The sequence below is a fragment of the Perca flavescens genome, chromosome 8, assembly GCF_004354835.1.
Source record: "Perca flavescens isolate YP-PL-M2 chromosome 8, PFLA_1.0, whole genome shotgun sequence".
In the NCBI taxonomy this organism is placed as follows: domain Eukaryota; kingdom Metazoa; phylum Chordata; class Actinopteri; order Perciformes; family Percidae; genus Perca; species Perca flavescens.
Window position 1 is genome coordinate 22,481,391 of NC_041338.1, and position 20,525 is coordinate 22,501,915.

General features: G+C 40.5%; 2 protein-coding genes across 4 annotated transcripts; both read right to left on the reverse strand.

Moving 5' to 3' along the window:
- Window positions 1-139: 139 nt before the first annotated feature.
- islr2 (immunoglobulin superfamily containing leucine-rich repeat 2) lies at window positions 140-4,486 on the reverse strand. Its single transcript, XM_028585655.1, has 2 exons — window positions 4,215-4,486; window positions 140-3,480 (listed from the first exon to the last, which is right to left on the reverse strand). The coding sequence occupies exon 2, from the start codon at window positions 3,469-3,471 to the stop codon at window positions 1,333-1,335; it is 2,139 nt and encodes a 712-aa protein (XP_028441456.1). The 5' UTR covers window positions 3,472-3,480; window positions 4,215-4,486; the 3' UTR covers window positions 140-1,332.
- Window positions 4,487-7,684: 3,198 nt separating this feature from the next.
- Window positions 7,685-20,457, reverse strand: sema7a (semaphorin 7A (JohnMiltonHagen blood group)). Of its 3 annotated transcripts, XM_028586020.1 has the most exons (15): window positions 19,829-20,456; window positions 19,565-19,720; window positions 19,088-19,227; window positions 18,200-18,229; window positions 17,979-18,074; window positions 17,633-17,735; window positions 16,691-16,801; window positions 16,256-16,398; window positions 15,024-15,202; window positions 13,837-13,945; window positions 13,125-13,320; window positions 12,813-12,925; window positions 12,012-12,154; window positions 11,659-11,717; window positions 7,685-11,567 (listed from the first exon to the last, which is right to left on the reverse strand). In XM_028586020.1, exons 2-15 carry the CDS (start codon window positions 19,665-19,667, stop codon window positions 11,242-11,244), a joined length of 1,851 nt encoding a protein of 616 aa, XP_028441821.1. In that variant the 5' UTR covers window positions 19,668-19,720; window positions 19,829-20,456; the 3' UTR covers window positions 7,685-11,241. The 3 variants fall into 3 exon arrangements, with proteins under 3 accessions (XP_028441821.1, XP_028441822.1, XP_028441820.1); XM_028586021.1 differs by having other exon boundaries at window positions 19,088-19,198; window positions 19,565-20,457; XM_028586019.1 differs by having other exon boundaries at window positions 19,565-20,456.
- Window positions 20,458-20,525: the final 68 nt, after the last annotated feature.

Sequence of the window (20,525 nt, forward strand, 5' to 3'; positions counted from 1 at the left end):
GGTTGTATCAAATTGTATTTATGTTTTTATTATTCTTTCAGATAGATGAGAACATAACTAAATTACATTTAGAAAATAATGTTCTATTTTTTCCCCCTGAAACATCTCAATCCGCAAGGTAAAAGACAAATCCAGAAAATAGTCTGTATAGTTTCATGTTTTATTAATTCCACTTACATAAAATGATATCAAAAAATCTTTAAAGGTCACGGCTTTCGTTTTTCGTTTCGTTTTACAACAGTTCACAAAAAGTCACTATATGCATCCAATTACAAGACAGTGAAGCCGCCAGACACAGTGCGCCCTTTAGTTGAGGCTTGAAAGAGACTTTCTGTCGTAAAAAAAGGATAATTTCAATTCACATGGCTTTACATCACAGGTTGACAGTAACATCTAAAGTCCTCTAGACTACACTAATAAAAACCACACAAGGAAATACGCGTGACATGCCATGGACACGTTCATTGTAAAAAGCGAGAGTAGGCTAATAAGAAGCACCCGTAGATTAAGAGGTTAAAGTCGCACATTTTTAAAGCCTTACAATACGTCAAACAACATTTTGTTGGTAAATAACCTGGGATTTCTCGTTAAGCACAACACAATTGAAAGTGAAATTTCCCTTTTTGGATTCACAGGACAGCAGGCAGCTCAGCACCGACAGCAAATATCTGCATCTAGTATCATTTAATCAAATATTATCATCCAAATCTGCGACAGAACGAGTCAAGTTGAGACGGAGTGCCGACACCTGAGGAGATGGTAATTGGCCACTGTGAGATTTGTTCTCATCCTTACACAGTTAAGAAAGAGCAATGGTACCTGATGTCAGTTTGTTTTAAATGACTATAAAACATATGGCACGTTTTGTTTGCTTTTTTGTTCTCTCCGAAACGGTGATTTCTTTTTAATATAGATTTCTTTATAATATTTCTTTTTTTTTTGCCTTCAATTACGCAAAACTCCGGCGAACACCGCGCATCGCCGTTTGCACAATTTGTGCCCATATCTGTCTGTCCTGCAGAAAGGGAACATTTTGCTGCTTTCCTGACAGTTTTGAGGTCTTATAAAACTGTAGAAAACTGTGCTTGCATTATATACTTATGTTGCTTATTTTAACCTTACAGTAGACTACAAATGTCACATGAATCAATTCACAATCTCAAGTGATTGACGGAGTACTTTCTGAGGTAAAGAAAATTAAAAGATCCACCTTTGTTTTTATGAGAAGCCAACCTTGTTCACGTAAAGTAATGGTGGGTGAGTTACCTGCTTGAATGTAGGCTACTTAAAAGTAAACAAAATGTACAGTATACTCGCAGACGTCAGTGGAGCTCAGCGGCTTGGCTGCTTGTAGTTGCCGTTGATCTCCTCCGAGATGTTGACTGCCTCTGCTCCCAGCGGTAATCTGTCACTGTACTCCGAGCCCATTTCAAACTCCTCCTGGTTGGTTTTGGATGAGGATCCGGGGATGGACTCTGTCACCACGCTCCCCTCAGCCTCTCCGTCTCCTTCCTCTCCCTCGGCATCTCCCTCCCCCTCGCCTAACTCGCTGGGGTTGAAGGTTTTCTCTGACTCCACAAAAGACGCCCTGCGATCAAAGTCTCCAGTCATTTGTTTCTCCATCTGATCCGGATTCTGAGCCTTCATGATCAGCTTGTAGGTCTTCCCATGGTACTTGTATAACAAATGGCAGCAGGTGGCCCCCAGTAAGGGAACAGTGGCCAGACCCAGTAGGAAAATGCTGACAACCACGATGATAAGCAGGGAGGGGATTTTCTTCCTAGTTGTGAAGACTACTTGGACTTGGCAGTCCTGCCCCCCATAGGTGAGACAAAGTGTGTAATTGGTGCCAGGCTGTAAACCATGGAAGCGGTAGGCATTAACCCCCTCCTCTATATTGGACCACTGAACCATGGAGTGTCCATTACCTGTATTTACACAGAGGTAGAGCATGTCCAGGGTGGCCTTACTGGATGAGGACTGGTACAGACCAATGGCCTCTTTATTCACTGTTTCCTGGTTTTCAGTGTGACTGAGATGAAGGTTAGATTTGCTGCTGGGAAGCTGCAGCGGATTCAGCTGCACTTTGGCCTCCGTCTCTGATACTTCTAATGCAATAACACCAAAATCAAAAGTGTACTGCTTCAGGTCATCCAAGCTCAGGTTGAAGGCGTGGTTGGAGATGTGTTCACTGCTTTCTCTCACGCCACACTTGCTGGCAAAGGTGGGGTTCTTTGAAACGCCTCCGTCCTGCCCCGTGCCGACACTTTTGTCCGATGAACCTTCAGGACCGTCCTTTGTCTTTTCGTGAGGCTTGGTCCAGTTGATCACATTGTTTTTGGAAATCTTGGGCTCTGGAGGCTTTTTAACGGATGGACGGATCTTGTCCACTGTTAAATCGGGCTTTGAGTTACTGCCGTGTTTTTGGGTGGCTGCCATTGCCACTTTAACATTGCTCTCTGCCTTACCTAACTCATTCACCGCAGAGCAGCTGAAATTTCCATCTTCCTTTTTACTCAGTTGAGGGATGATGAGAGTGCCGTTTCTAAAGACGAGGAATCGATTGTTGGTTGTTTTATCATTAATTGGCACATCATTTATCTCTCCAGTGGTGGGCAAGGGGAACAGATAATTCTGATTTCCTGCAGTCACCTCCCAAATGACCTGTGGTGTGGGGCTCCCTTTTGTCTCACAATTTAAGATGACCATCGAACCCTCATAGAGCTCTGTGTTCTCAATGTTGGGCTGATAGGTAATTGTGACAGTAGGGGCCTTACAGTCCAGTTTGGGAATCGCTGTAACCATTGTGCCGTTCAGGCGTTCAGGGGCATCACATAAAATGGAATTTGGATCAGGGACAGAAATCTTGGTTGTCGTGATCCAATCCCTCAACCACTCCAGGCTGCAGGAGCACATGAAAGGGTTGTTAAAAATCTGAAGGTGGGACATGGAGGAGAGAGCACTGAAGGTACCCTGCACAATGGTGGTAAACTTGTTGTTGTTGATGCGCAGCGACCTCAGGTCTTTCAGGGTGGAAAAGGCATACTTTGGAAGGCTCACCATCTCATTGTTGTTCATTTTCAGGAGCTGCAGGGCTGTGAGGTTGTGCAGATCCTCCCATGGAAAGTTCACAATTTTGTTGTGGCTGATGTCCAGGTTGCGGAGCTGGATCAGACCAGCCAAGGTGTCTGCTTCTATAGTAACTATCTCATTGTGGGCCAGCCAGAGAGAGGAGACCTGTGTGATATTGATGAAGCTTTTACTTTTCAGAAATTTGATCTTATTGGCAGAAAGGCTCACAGTGGTAACATTGGAGGGGAGACCCACAGGTACTACCAGCAGGTCTTTGTAAGCACAATCAGCAAACTGGTGGGCAAATTTATCCTGGCAGCTGCAGAGCTCTGGACAGCACTGCACAATGCCAACCACAGTTGTCCACAGGGCAAGAAGCTGCAGGAGCTGTCTCGCCATTTTCTGCACCTGCAAGCATCAATTACCAGACATCAGCCAAACGTCCAATTCTTATCAGACATTCACATAACATTATTTCCATTATACCAGCGGAAATGCACTGTGGAAGCTTTTACATCTTATATCCATTTAGACATGTTTTACTGGGTAGGCTATGCTTTTCAAGGGGAATCAAAGCTCTTTAATGCAGCTTAGAATTGCATGACAAACTCATAAAAACAAAAAACATCCCAGATGAATACTGCTGCTGCTGTCATTCCATCTGGTTTAAAGAATCAGCAAATTTTCCTTTTGTTTCCTATGACACTTTAACCATATGCACTACACAAAAACGACATAGATTTTTTTTTGAAGGAGTTTTAGACAGCCTACAAATAAATAAAAGCAAATATGCACATAGCCTATGCTGTGTGTCATATTTTCAGCAATTTCAGGGTCAGGTGGTCTCCTGCTCTGAGCGCGTTTCCACAATCCGATGCGGAATAACTGGCGCATTAAGGTGATCAGACCTTTGATTTTTGCGGCTAATTAAAAACATACTTTTAGCAAGAGTTCAATTGCAATATTGCCATTATCAGTTTACATAGAGACTGTAGCTTTTTGCACTCATGAACAAATGCCCTTGTGATTCATCGGAGTTGCCTACAGGGCGATGTTTTTTCACCTTATCTTAGATCTGGATGCTTCTTTTTTCATCTTTTACGTCTATAGTAACTGCCCCATTAACTACTGAATCGTCTTACCTGTCCAATGTTAACTTCAATTCCTGTGTGCTATTAATCACTTCCTGAAGTTTCCAATCCTCTGAAACAAGTTTAAGGGTCGAAAAAAACTCTTAGGTTAGGTCTAAGTCCTCTTAGGTTGCAGATCCTTTCACATGACTTTTGCAGACATCGACAGCGTTGATAAAGGGCGGTGGAGGGAACATTTTTCCCGGTGAGTCGCTGTTGCGGTCCGAAGGCGCTTTTTTTCCTCCAGCGAGTGTGGGATCCACTGCGCGTTCCCGACGCCGCGAAACGAGAAAAGGAACCGTGAACGCGCAGCCTCTCCCATCTCTCTCATCACTATTAAAGATACAGACGCTCCGGGTCCTCCACCCTCAAAGAAAATTCATAATTTAGGACTTGATGTTTAATTTATTACCCCGACCCAAGCCATAATCTTTGACCTCATTCGGTTTGTCTGCAGCCTATTGTCTTTAATTAAAGGACTTAGACAAGAGTTTCCAAACGCACTTGGATTTGTCCTGCGACTAACAGCCTACAGACACAATTTTCAGCACTGCTGCATTAAGAAATTGTCTTTAATATAAAAACAATAACAACAACAACAACAACAACAACGAAAAGACCAAAGGCTGAATTCAGATTAATCCAATAAAAGAAAATACCCCAAATCTTGAACCACATCATGTGCAGATAATTTGATGGCATTTAATTATGTTATGTGACGCCTAAATTGATTTGCACGATTTAGTGAACGTGTTACAACTGAAAGTGGAATACAAAGCTAATAGAAACCGCTTTAAGGTAAATCACAAATATGTTATTCTTAATGTTTTGAAACGGATGTAACGATGTAATCCGCTGGTTTGTTTTGAATGTATGTGGTCGTTTTTTACTTTAAGCCTATTTTTTGAATAAGCATCATTAGTCATAATTGTTCCTTAATTATTCAGTCAGTGTTAGTATCTGAAGAGACTTGTTTGCTGCTAAAATACTGCCATCGTCTGGTGTTCTGCAGCATGAACTGCGTCAGTTCAAACAGACCAATTGGCCATAATGCATAGGCCTAAATCTAAACTATCTAATTACTAAGAGAATATTTCATGGATCTAAAGACTCACACCCTGCCTTTAGACATGGCTGTGGTCCTTAATTTTTATAGTCTATAGTTCATATTTAGCTTTCTTAATTTATAGCTTGGCGGCCCAATTTATTCTTTCTTATATCAATTAGATCATTATATCTGATGTTGTATTATAACCCCGTGGACAAAGTTTAGGACTTCACTGTAACTAATGACTGTTCATTGTATGTTACATTGTAATTCATTATTGGGATATTTCTGTTAATCGCTGTCACTGATATAGAACACACACACAACAAATGTAAACTTGTGCGGCCTTCGACAAGAAAGCTCTGAAGTGTCTTCTGGTGTATTCTTATTACCATCACAATCATTTTTGGAAGAAACTCACTGGTTTGACTGCTGAAGCCTCATATAAGAATATAAATCCTTTATTGTCATTGTACAGAATACAATGAGATGTGGAGTGCTACTCCTGATCAGTGCAATAAAAAGACACGGGAAAAACACCACATAAACAAAACAACTTCAGCAAACAAACATCCACAGCCGACAACACATGCTCTAAAATAATAAAACATTATTTATATTATTTTATGAATAAATTAGTAAATATAATGTAAGTTTGTACTACAATAAGAATACGTATTGCACTAGAATAAATATAATTATTGCACTAGCATGAATGTAATTATTGCACTAGAATAAATGTCGTCATTGCACAAGATACAGTTTGTCCACAAAAGACCATCAACATATTACAGCATATTAATCAACTTTGGAAGTGAAGGGAGGAATGATTACAGCAAGTTAACACAGTTTAAATGTATAAATGGGCATGTGAGTATGGCTATGTGAGTAAGCCAGATCTGAAAAAATGGGACCCTATCTTTTAAGACTTGGTGTTAGGGTTAAGGTTCAATTTAGGCCATGGATGTGTGTTGGAGTTTGATAGTCAGTTCTGTTAAACAACAGTGACCTCTGCTGTCAAAAGACTGTTATTACAGACACAATATGTATAATTCTTGTACTTGCAGTAAATTATACAGTACTAGTACAGAGCCCATTGAAAATGTGCCTGTTTGGAAAGGCCGATTGCTTGGCCTGTGGTATTGCTGCTTGTAGAATTCATCAAAACCAAATTGTACCCCAAAATTACTGGCAGAAGGACCCCACACCACTTACTCCACTGTAGCCTATTAATAGCCTAGGCTATAGACTTACAGTGTAGGCTACGTCTACATCAGAGGAAGACATTGTAGGCCTACCTACTGTATTTACCTGACAGAGAACAGGGCAGATTCAGAATGTAATCACAAAATATCACAATGAAAATGTGGAGTAGGCTAATCAGACATTAGCGTCATGGATTTATGGCAGTGTGCTACCAAGCTGGTCCGTTATGAGAGCTAATCAGCACATATCTGCATTCATCAACCACCAGAACTGGACCATTTGTGTGTTTGTGTGTGTGTGTGCAGAGAGAGAGAGAGAGAGAGAGAGAGAGAGAGAGAGAGAGAGAGAGAGAGAGAGAGAGAGAGTAGCCTATGGTCGTTAACGAATTTAACATTTCAGCAGAGGCGTTAATTTCCATACAGGTTTAGTGGCATTGACGTTAACGGTAAAGTATGGATTTGATTCGTGGGGGTATTTTGATGACGATAATATTATTAGTGTTGTAAGTTAGCAGTAGACTTAATTAGCCCGACTCAGGGTGCTGTGTCTGCCCGGTTCAACACTGAGATGTGTCGCATTGCACAGCGCTGTGAAGGAATAATCTCCGAGATTACGTTTATGTTCGGCCAGCTCACAGCCATTTAATAGATATAAATGCATAATAAATGCAGGAAAAGAGTCAAAGGCTGTAACACCCCCACCCCCCCCACTGTTGTAAAGCATTCTGCATGTGGCATCTGCGTGTGATGTGCAGGTTACCTTCCCCCCCAAACCCGGACACATACATACAGATCAGCTCGCTTTATTAGATAGATAGCCTGCCTATAAGTGGCATCACGCTCTGTCTGCCACTTGTTGTCTGTGTGTTGTGTGTGGGATTCTGAAACATCCTTAAATTCGGGAATTGTCGTTTGTTTATTCAAAGTCAAAGACAGTCCAAAGTAGTGCTACTTTGCAAATTTTTTGTGGGTCTGAGGTGTATTTCACATTTTAGCTGCCAAAGCTCCGCTACTTTCTTCGACCCTCTCTGTCTCTGGTCCTGCGCTGTGCAGTGTGAGAGGGGGAGTGGCCAGCGGCTAGAGGCGGCAAAAGCCAATGTGTGCTTCTTTTACCAACGATATATTTTGCATTTCTAATCCAAACAACGTCAAACTTGGCACTGCAATTACTCGTGCCCGTAACAAGACACCTGTCAAGTTTGAAATCCATCGGACTAACGGTTCTAGAGATATGCGCATAACACACACACACAGACACACAGACAGACAGACGTTCCTGCAATTTATATAGATATTCACTCATGTTTTAGATAACATTTTTTCTGTGTTATGTTGTTCATTGGAACATGTAGTACAGTTTGTTTTTAATCCTCAGGATAGGGTGGGGATCCAGCCATGAAACATGACTGCTGTTTCCTTGCTTGTTTGTTTTTGTTCCATGATTTCCTCTCAGTAGACTTTCCTTTTCCTGGAAAAACATGGAGCTGTAAACTGTCGTCCAAATCATCTGGGGACCAAGGCCTACTGGGGCTCATATCAGAGCACAGCAGAGACCAGAGGGTCACCATATCTCACAGTTTAGACTGCAGTTTGGCGCCATCCAGACTCAGAGCTGCAGTTAAGACAGTTAAGAAATGTTGGCACTTTAAAAATAGGCTTCAGCTTGAGCAGAGATGGTCTGGATTTAATTAAACAGGGTGGCTCAAACAATGGCTCATGTAGACACCACAGACCTATCATGACAAAATGTTTGACATGTCCACCTGAACTGTAACCCTTCTCAGCAGCCAACAACAGTCTACAGGTCAGGTAACCACAGAAGGCTCTGAGCTGTCAGGTAGGTGCCGGTCAGCTCCGGCTTAAGTGAACTGACATCAAAACACATGTACAGTTGGTGAATCATCTCTAGTCATGCTAAGCCCTACACTCATGGGTGGATTACTGAACGCGCCTACCAGGAATAAGTGCCAAAAGGCTCAAGTCGGAGCCTCTGCGTGAAGCCGCTGTTATTGACTCTGCATATCTTATTGCATGGTCAAAGTGCCTAGTCATTCATGTCAATAACAGAGCCTCAAAAGTATTACTGAAAACCTTACTGAATAGCCTATACATTCACTTTGAAGATGCCACAAGAAAGAAACCATCATGGTACATTTTAAGTGAGTGTCCATCCCCTCAGTTTTATCAATAGGACTTTACAGAGCATGAGTACTATATGCAATATGGGCCCTTCAACTCTGTGAGGAAATATCCAAATAGCAAGTGCTAAACAACAGCCTTGTGGTGTAGTCTAATAATAGGCCTATGCCTACACCGCTACGACAAAACAACAGTTCACACAGAGCCGCCTCTTTCTTGACTGTCTGTGTTATAACCTAAAATGGCAAACAAGTGACATCATTGATGGTATTGGTGGAGCCTTGTACAACACATTTTATATTACTTCATATGTGAAGTCACTGTTGTGTGGAAAGACAACAGTTTTCCTGAACTGAGGATGACAACCCAACATAACAGCAGAGAGCTAGCACGCCTAGATGACTGTGCTTCCAGATTTGTTTTCTCAACTTACTAACATTAAAAAATCCCAGATTATTTTTGTGTCCGGTGGCAAAGTAGGTCAGGTGAATATCAGATTTGACTGTGATGTAGATGTGTAAGGTTCATCTTAGATGACAGAAATATAAACAGCAGGATAATTCTAACGAAGCTTTTAAACTACTTCATCTGAAAGAATATCTGGACATGAATACAGGATTTCCACATGGGTGGTTGCGGAGTGATGGCTGGAGGGACACAGGGTAGTTGTGTTTAATTTTCTTTCCTTGTATAAGCAAGATAGAGTCACTTTGTCGTCATTAGCAGGGTTCAGACTTTAGATCCAGGAATAAGACAGATTAAGCTAAAGATCTTTAGTTGTTGCCTGTCCTCTGATCAGTCTGCACATGGTTTACTGAGTGCCATGTCTGATGAAGGCATGACCTACTAAGGACGAATAAACTACCTTCTTGAAACCACTTATGAGTGGATCGAAGAGAGACGTGACTACGACTCCTTCTTTTTCCATTCTTTTTAATTTGAATGAGCAGGAAATCAATCTTATGCACTTACTGTACATTTTTAGTGAGCAATTTCAAATAATCATCATACAAAATTACTTTTTTAGAAATTATAAGGACACAATGTTGCTTGCACGTATAACAATCTCCAGTATGAAACAAAATATGTTGTCAAAATACTATTAACTTAATAAATATATTTAGCTTAGTTGTTTTTTAAACATTTTAAAGAATAATTGTTGTAATTGTTGTTTAGTATATTGAATCCGTAAGCAATAAAACACAACCCTGCTTAATTCAATACATGCGGGATTTGCTGCTACAGCCTTACTAGGTCTGAACTGACCTTTTGGTAGCTTTTAGTTGCTAATGTTAGCAGAATTTAGCCAGATATTGTTCCATAATGGCCATTACTAAGCCTGTTCTCTGACTTTTCTCTACTCTTGCTGGTGTAGTACTGTTGTAATTATCACTTGTGGCAACAGTGGCTATTCTGTTTGACAAAAATTACATATCTCACTTTAATATAAATAACTGACTGGAAAAGTAGCTTATATAAAACTTCAATGTCACAAGTGAGCACACTCAGTAGATGCAAAACTATCACCTTCAACAACCAACTCAAATCTGTTCTGCTTCAAGTAGAATGTGGGACTAATCTCCATTGCTCACACTGCAGCTAATATTGATGTGTTTCTCTTTGTCAATGCAAAAATATATGTTGTGTTATTCAAACAAATTTACTTTTTTGTCAACATTGAAGTGAAAATTAAACAAGCTCGCTACTTTTCAACAGGGAAATTCAGGCAGGGTCCCTGGCTGCCTCCACCCTTCTGATAACAATCTCAAACAAATAATCTGTCAGCAGTGCACTTGAGTGGGGCACAGAGGGAATTTACACAGGAACTTTACCTTTTTCTGTACTCTAATAGATCACAGATCAAAAAGCTGGCCTCAATGTTCACGCACTACTACTCCATCACACCTACTTACTGTGTACTGTACTCTCTGACCTGAAGCTTTTGCATTCATCATCATAACATTTTAAACGTTTTCTTTGGTTTGGATTGAGCTAAAAGGAATTCCTTCAGATTCCTTCTTACACCTTCCCTTTTTCCCCTTACTCACTCCAAGTACTCAATGAAACACATTTACACATTACAGTAATTCACGCAGGATGCTGAAGTAATTTACTGATCATCAGCTGATCCCAACAAACACCTATTGGGCCCCTCAGATCAATCAAGCTGTGTTCTGCTGCTGACTCGTTGTGCTGCTTTCTCCCTCCATCACACCAACCTCTTTGTGTTCTGGCTTTTCTTTTTAAAAGAAACTTGGCTACAGCAATGTCCTGTTGACTTGAAAACATTTTTTTTTTTTTTTTTTTTTTGCCAAACACAGCTGTGTGACCGCTTGCACAAATAAGGTGTTAGGTTCTGACCTGCCGGTGTTAAAATGGATTTCCTTTAATGCTTCCTGCGTCCTGGCCTGAGAGCAATGGCAAGGACAAAGGGTCTGGGGATTTTGATGTTAGATTTTCAAACATGAGATCTGGAACAGCAGAAAAGCTTTTCAAAGAGAAAGGAGTTTAACGTTTAAATAGTCATTTTTGCGGATGCACCTATCTGAAAATCCCCAACACTGTTACAGCCAGTCCAAGGGTGATCCATGCTTTCTGCTGCACCACAGCTGATGCATCAGTTGTTCTGACAATGGAATTGCTTCTGTCAGTTTTTTTCATTTATATCTGGGATCATCTGCTCTGTAAGCTGATACGTTTTCACCACTTTAGTGTAGTCTTTCTCTTTGGAAATACACTTGTAGCTGCCATAGTTCTCTTGTGCCATGTTGGGGATGAGGTGCAGGCAGTTAAACTGCATTTGTAGACAAGGGCTGCTCTGGCCTCCATGCTCCCAGGTGTAAACAGCGTGGTAAGAGTCTATAGGACAGGACAGATAGAAAGAGACACCCAGCGGGACAGAGTGAGCTGTCCTCAATTCCACCGTTGATGGTGGAGCTGTCTCCCGTTTGGTCCGGTTTACTTGTTTTTGTTCTACAAGAAACAAAAGAAGATACAATGGGATGGAATGAAAAGCTTTTGAGACCTTAGCAAGTGTGTATGAATAAGTGTCATCATTAGTTACCTTCTACTGATGTAGGACACACAGTTCTGTTCCCATAAATGATATTTTGAATGCCCCCACTGAAAACAAAAACATAACAGATGTTTCAACAAGTGCATTTCTTTATGAGAAATTAATGACTTTGATGTTGCCCCGGTGATCCATTTTGGTTTTTTTTAAATAAAGTTGACTCAACCCAGCCACATCTACATTTATTCTTATCTTTTGCAGAAAGGTAATTTTCAGAAGAACCTGCAGAGAGCAGCTATTTCAATATTGTTGGCTGTAATATGTTGTAATATGAGAAGGCTTTGCACAGTATAAAAAAGTCTGCTAAAGTAACTTGGTTTGAATGCAGTCCACATTCCACTTACGGGACAGTTGGGGTACATCCAAACGGCGTCCAGGCACAGTACGGGTCCCGGGCCAGAACACAATCTGCACAGGACTTATTCTCCTGACATTTCTGGAGATCCATGATAGAAATCTTCTCCGAAAAACCCACCACTAGTCTTTTCTGTGCAAAGGTAGACAGAAACATACCCTTGGGTGCAGTGCAAAAAGCTGTAAACAAAACACTGACATACAGTATTATGACCATATAAAGTTACTATGGGGAACATGCTAGAAAATAATTGGCAATAAACACACCCAGCATATATGATTCACGAAAGCACTTGGAGTTATGTTTCTGATGCACCGGTATGTAAGTCCCATATTTCTTTTACCTTTTAGCTCTGTTTTGTTCTCAACCAACTAATAAGGGAAATTCTGCTGCTAAATGTTCCACTAATCACTAATTTTGCCTGTCTGCTGTTAGGTGCTGGGCAGGAGCATACAGTTGTTTTTTTAGAGCTTTTATGCTGAAAATAGCTGCCAGTTGCGGCTGGAAATGAGGTTGATGAGAGCTGTAAGACTGAACTAAAACAGTGAAGCTGCGGGACGTCACGATAGATACTAAAACTCTCTATAAAGCTGAGGGAATCTGCAAAGTCAGGTAATAATTCTCTGTGGATTTGTTACTACCAGCGACCTCTTTCACATTGCACTGTCATTTAATATAAAAAAAAAATGATAAGTGCAGCTTTAAAATATAAAATTAAATTTTCATGTAAACATTATTTTTGACCTAAGGGCAGTGGCTGACAAAACACAATGCATTGCATTTTAAATACCTTTTTGGAGTCCAACTTCATTGATTGTATGGCTGAACGGCTGGAGAGTTGCGTTTCAGAGATGATAAAAGGTTCTGACCCAGCCTCTAAGACTTTATGGATCTTTCCAGAATCTGTTGAAACAGCACAGCATCATTTTATAGGGTTGCTATTTTGGGAGTGATACTGTATTTTTAGCCCATTGTTCCTCACAGAGATTACAGACAGTGCATGAATACAAGCCAGATCAACAAGGAAACACACAAGGGTATAAACAGTTAAACAAAGTACGGAAAACCAGGAACAGTGTATTTGTTCCCAACCAGAACATACCAGTAGCCAGAAGCAGAATGTTATACATGCGCTGGTCTGCTGCCTGGACTCGGTCCACAGCTATCTTGGTGTAGTTGTGGCTGCTTATATAAAATGGAGCTCTATAATGCACAGAGTGAACCCAGTCAGTCATCTCTGGGTAATCCTTCACCATATTGACAGTGGCCAGTGGCAGGGTCCTGCTGTTTTTTACACACTGAAAAATACATAGGCACAACGTTTTTTTTTGTTTTTTTTTAAATCTAAAAGTAGTTTGTATACTGGAGGAAATGGAAACATAAACTGAATGTTTGTCTACACTCAGGATACGCAATTCTAACATCTTCAGGTACACAAAACTGAAGGAATTTAAAGTTGTATAAAAACAAACCAGATAAACATTTCCTAAAAGCTATAAGCTGCATAGATGGAAGGCACAGGACGTGTTGTCATAGACATAGCAACAGGACAACAAGAGGAAATTCTGCAAATCTATGTTTAGATTCTCAACTACAAGGGTGATGGGAATAAAGACACACATCTTCCACATTTTCACCCATTTATGTAACATGCCTGTGTTTTTTTTTAACCTACAACCTTACTCATGGAATGTGATAAAGATTTCCCACAATAAATGTGAGTGATGCCAATAAGATGGTTGGACATAAAAACAAAACCCTTCAAGGAACTATTCAGTCTCAACACAGCAACAGAGCAACAAAACAAATGTTACCGTTCCTGGCCTTGGTTTGGGAATGACTTCGTTGTAGCCCTTGAAAGTTGAGTTCTCAAATATTTCTTCAATCATTCCAATTGAATAGATGCACACTGCTGTGGAGTTCCTAGAAGAGAAATAAGATAACTAATTCAAGATTCAAGATTCAAAATCCTTTATTAATCCCACAATGGGGAAATGCACACTGTTGCAGCAGCAAGGGATAAGTAAAAGACGCAGATTAACAAACAATAATAAATATAATTAAAGAGAATACATATTAAAATAGTAAAATGTATTTACATTGCTAACTGAAGTTAGCATACCAAATACTAAATTACGGTGCAGTACTCACAAAATGGAACATTGATGTAAACTTTGTGTATCTGACAGAATAAATGATAAACCCTCCATTACACTTAGAGATATGTATTCAATTTCCAGATCAGGCATACAGGCTTACAGGGGCTTGGTCAAATTGTAGAAGGGCATCTCCCTTGGCCATTCAGCTTGATCCACTTAAGGACTAAAAGTCAGGATAGCTATTTTTGAGCATCCTATTTTGTCCCCCAACCTTATAGAAGAGCAATACTACATTCCTGGAACACCTCTTTAAGTACACAAAGTATAATCATGAAAATGTGTGCATCTCCTAATGTGAGACTAAAAGGAATGGAATGATGTTATGTGTGGCTCTAATCTTAATGAATGGAACCTTGAATAAGAGGGTAGAAATAGTAAATGATTTCTCATTAAAAGGTGCTCTAAGCGATGTTGGGAGACGTTATTCTTGTTGACGTTCAAAGTATTTTCAAACAAAACAAGACTATCTCGCCCCTCCCTCCTCCTCATCCTGTCACATCCCCCTCCCTTCCATGCTTCAGCGAACTAACCCCCCCAACTCCCACCCCAAATCCTTCTTGACGGTTATTGGCTGAACGCTGGAACATGGTATGTTATGTTTTTGTGGTCCAGGTTGGCCACTTTGTTTTTGTTGCCGTTTGTGGACCCTGGGCTGTCTACAGAGACCATGTTTTTTTTTACAGTGTGTTCAGGGGATCAGCATCTCGCGGATAGTGAGGAGAGGTTTGCAAAATGCTGAGCTTTCAATTTCAAGGGAGAGCCACTCTGTGTTACCCTGTCAGCGTGTTGCTCATGTTGTTGCGTAGCTACTGCTGATAATAAAGGAAGGGAAAGTGCCTAACCAGCTGCTTGTGAAAAGGGCATAGACTCTTGTCTCATGCCAGTCCTCAGCGTGCATCACATAAATGTCTTGGAGTCGGTTGAAATACAGCGACTCCTCTGGAAACCCACAGACAAGCCGCGCTTTGAGGAAAGATGTCCAAATGTTTTGGAAGAATCTTTTTGATCCGCCTTCATCTACCTGCAAAATGACACCAATAAATCACATCGGGAAGTTTTCTTGCAAACTGAAATTCATCAACCAAGGGTTTTTTGATAGGACTGTCGTTATATGGGCCATAATACCTGGAACAAAACACCTAACAGCTTTTGTTTGGTTTTGCACAGATGTCAAATAGCAAGGGTGTTGAAAAGATTATATTTCACCACAGCATCATGCCAGGTTAGTTCATAGAGGATGAGGAAGGATGAGGAAGCCTGACTCAGCGGTGCAACTAGTGGAAATGAGACCACAGTGCTGCAGATGGTTAACTGCATTTATTATGTGTGTGCCTTTGTCAAAGCCTGGCTTTATATTCCAGTAACTGCTGGATATCACTCAGCTTTATTACCATCTCTCTTTGTACAGTGCAAGTAAATAATACATTTCCTACAAGGATATCATTTTATCCATGATGACAGCCTGAGCCCTCAATATGGGCATTTCAATATAAATGGCTGGCCTTAACCATTGTTCCTGGAATTAACATAGATTAAAGTCAACATCAAAGCTGCTTTGAATGACGGTGGTCTTTCATCTCCTTTGGCAAATTCAGGAGGGGTTACTGTAGCAGACACAGCCGACACTCTCATAGAACATTCAATGTCAATATATTCATTTTGATACTACATTATAAACCAAATGAAAAAGTACAGACTTTGTTCTGTTTGGTTGATCGGTTTCCATTCACGTGTACAGTCAGTTTTAAAGTTCATTCTTGACCTTAGAACCAACAGTTGACAAAATAATCTCACCTCAAGATCCATTTAGTGAGTCCTTTGGAGCTTTTGATCGTATTACACAACCTTCATCAATATTTTACATTCTTAGGCTTAAAACCCTGCTCGCACCCTCCAACGGCCAGGCTGGTGCTTTCATCCAACCAAACAATAGTATCACATTGCCATCTCCTATCTTGTTTTGAATATTGATACTAGTATAAATATGACTGAATTGGTTTTGGGTAATTTGCTGTGGCTGTCTAGTAAGATGAGAACTTTACTGAAGCCAAGTCCACTTCAATGTTCAGCGTACCTTACAAACTCTGGCAACCCTCGATATCCAGGGGTCAGCCTCCCGGTTGTGATCAGAGTTCTTTTCACGGAAAAAGATGTAGATTTTCTCGTTGTCAGGGTCTTCCCTACGCTTCACCCAGGACGCAGAGATGAACGTGGGCTCTGTGAGAGGAGGAGTTGTTTACCAAACTGCTTCACTGTTTACAGTACAGTGCTCTGCCAGCAACCATATTTGGCATATTGGCCTTTGACAATAAGCTTGGTATGTGACACCAAAACAAAATGAAAGTGCACTGAGGAGTGGACAGAACAATCAGTTAAGGAGTTGAGCACGCTCAGAACAAACTGATACTAATCAGGTGCATCATTTTCATACAAGATAAAATATGATTTATTGTTGCTGATTTTCCCTGTTGTATTCATCCTACATTATGGACTTCAGTCATTTACTCACCTGAGACCCAGTTGTCATACATCCAGACATTAGTTCTGCTGCCAGCTTTCCTTCTGAATTGTAACAAACTTCCATCAGCATTCAAAGGTGCTGCTGAATATAGATCCCCCTCTAAAAATAGCAGAGAGACATAAGTAAGTAAGTAAAGTTTATTTGTAAAACACCTTTCACAGATAAAAATCACAAAGTGCTTCACAATAAAATGTAATACAATACAACAAATTAAAATACAATAACATTTAAATACAAATAGAAAACATAACAAACAACCATAAAAAACCCTTGACTAACTAAAAGCCTGCTTGAATAGCAGAGTCTTCAATTGCTTTTTAAAAGATTCGACAGAATTCACACAACGTAGAGAGGGAGGCAAGACATTCCACAGCCTAGGAGCCACTGCTTGGAATGATCAATCCCCTCTAATTTTAAACTGAGTGCAGCAAACCACTAATAGCCTCTGACCAAATGACCTCAGACCAGGGGTGGGAGTGTGAAGCTGTATCATATCAGAGATTAGGGAGGAACTTGGCCGTGCAAGGCTCTAAAAGTAAGGACCTGGGGTCTCATTTACAAACGTGGCGTACGCACAAAACTGGGCTGAAAACGTGCGTAATAATTTCTATTTCTAGCAGGCATGCGTCTCACGCAGGCAGTGTGTAAGCTCTAGACTGTTAACATGGGAGCCGAAATATAAACGGACACGCCACGCGGCTGACACACTCGCGTGACGCGTCCAGTGTGTAACCGGCCTTAGTCACCAATATGCTGCTTTATATGAGGGATTCTATGAAAACGAGCAAAGATGTTCAATAATTGAGTGCCAACTCTTCTATTACACAAGACTTGATGTGGTTACATAAGTCTGCAACCCTGAGTCACATTTTTAAACCTTCAAAAACATGGGCTACTGTATGGTTGTACAAAAAGCTATATTTAACATACCTACTGTGAGGCATATGGAGTTATGTGTGTACACGAACGGAGAGATGCCAGTCCCCTCATAACTCTCCACTATTTCATTAGACTGGTTGTTCATTGAAGAAAACTGTAGAACGAAAGTCAACAGGATAAGTTAGTTGTGATGGAAAAGTATCAAAATACCAGCCATCCAACACCCTACTGAAATTACACACAGGGTGCTGATTCAAGTTTAATCAGAACCACAGCTGTGACACCAAAAAGCTCCATGCTTTAATCAGCTTTGCCCTGATGTTGCCAGTAAAATAAACATAAACACAATAAATGCAATATGTCTGACTGAGTGACATCAACACATATAAACACTCACAAGCTTCCAACACTGTGGTTTGTGTCCATTTGTTCCACAGACAAACAGGCTGTCCTGAAACTTCTCGATCACAGTGATGACATTAGCACATTGGCCCTACAAATACAGAGACTGTTATTGCCAAGTCATCACACGGAACTGATCATGTTTTTCATTTTAAACATCAATTATTTAGTATAAGTCATTTCTGATCACATAATCATAATTCTCTAGTTACTAACCTCTTGGCAGTGGGGTTTCAGAGGAAATGTCTGCAGGGGGACATCAATTATAAATTAACATAGTTTTCACTTGAGGATATCAAATTAGACATTATAGGAGGAAAATGAACATTTCAAACATTATCTAATCACTTACTGACCCAAAAAGAATGTTGAACTTAAAGCTCAGCTTAAAAGATGGGTGCTTTTGGCGATGAGGCATGTTTGAAATAGCTGGATGATAGATAAAAAGAAAAATCTGAAACCCACTTTAGGTTCTTACTCACGTATCCTTTCTCAGCCTAAAACATTTCCACTCAAGATAAGATAATGTCTTCTTAAGTAGCTCCAGCTGTTCCTGCCACAGACTGGCATCCATTAGTGAAATGAAGATCTGTCTTATGGTCAGAACCGAACCACTTTTCCTCTTCCTTCTTAGAAAACTATACCATTATCTTATTAATTAATTAATTAATTATTGCAGTCTGATTAACAGAAGTCTCTGACTTTTCTGGATTATTATAATATAGAAACTTTTGTATGTCACCCAGGTCTGTTTGTGACATGCAGTTCACCAGCAGCAGTTAGTAAGCAGCTTCTCCTGAATTGAAATTAAATGTTAGGTGGCTTTGAAAAGCCATATCTGTCAGCGAGCACTGCCAGACAGACTCCTGTATGCAAACAATAGCTCTGTGACAGCCATCTGCTACAGTAAAATCTGATTAGGACCCCTGCTGCATCACAAACTCCACTGTCACCGCCATGAACCACACAGAAATAAAGCTGGGAGCCCGTCAATAAACCATTAGATGAAGAGTATACAGACAAGTACATGTATAGCAGGTGATAAATTAACACTAAACAAAATGAAAAGATCAATTCAAAATCTATAAATTCAGAAACACCCACCTCTATAATATGATAGTCATCCACATCAAGTTTCAACACAAAATCAGTGCCTCCAACGTACATCTCCTCATAGTCATCATGATAGAAAAAAACACTGTGGTTCTGACAGACCTGGTATTCAAATACATCATTGATTATATCTGAGGAAAAGAGAAGCATCACATTAACATATTTTATATATAGCCTTTGGCTATATGGCGATATGACCCGTAGGCTATGGATTAGAAGGTCAGTTTAAACCATATAGGCATAGCCTACTGTATTGTGCAGTGACATCAAAAGTTGTAGATCTACCCGTAGTGTCAGAATACAGTTAAACTAAACTGGACTAGATTTTAGCGGGTTCAAACAGGACTTGAAGACTGGATTAACTCTGTAACTGTCTTTTCTAAACATCTACACCGAGACATTGATTTTACGTGAACACATTTAAAACATTGCTGTCGTAGCGGTGAATAAATGACAGGTGAACGTTACCTTTGCTCAGAAGTCTGGGATTATTTTGAGATCCAAGAGTCGGGGAATTAAGGACAAGCGGAAAATCCACAGCAAGCCAAACAATGAAAACAAATCGCTTCATTTTGCGCCTTAAAAGGGTAAATATGTCCTTTTCCCTGTTCGCAGAACGACGACCTTGTAAAAGAGCAGACAGGTGCTTATTTAGAAGGGAGGTAGCCTGTGCAGTATGGCGAGTGGATTGTGTCATTCAAAGGATAACCAGGAGAAGGAGGAGCAGGTTACCCTCCCCGTGTTGAATTTTGAATTGATTTAATAGGGATTGCAGACGAGAGACCAGCGGCGACTAGGCGGCGAGTGCATACAAACATTTTACGGCGGCGACGTGGCGACGGCCTATGTTTAGAATTCCTATCAAATTTACGCCTACTAAAGACGTCTAAACTAAGAACGTCGCCTTACAAACGTGTGAAACAGACGTCTTCACTATCTAAAGACGTCTGAACTATGTACGTCGTCAGGGCGACTTTTCCCCTAATATTGAACTAGAGTATTTGTTATAGATTCATCCCAGCAAACATTGGTCCGACGGCAACGTTGTGTCCCTGGCCAAAAATAGTCGCGGTAGGACGGCATAAATCGGTAAAAAGATGTTACACAGAACATTTCCTAAAAATGCATTCAGATACATTTGAACATGTCAACAGTTCTGTGGGGTTGCATGTATAATTGTTATTTTTACTTTTAGCTACGTGTACTTCAACATATACCATGTTGTGAATCAGTTGTAAGTGGACGTCCACTAAGTGACGTCCTTTACACGTGCATTTAGCCTATAGTCCAACTATGGAACGCCAACGAGGTCAAAAATAAGTGAATTCTAACACGTCGTCAACGCGACAACCTTTTCACGCGTTGTTGACGTGTTTATGACGTGTTAACGTGTAAACGACGTGTTAACGACGCGTTAATTTCACGTGAT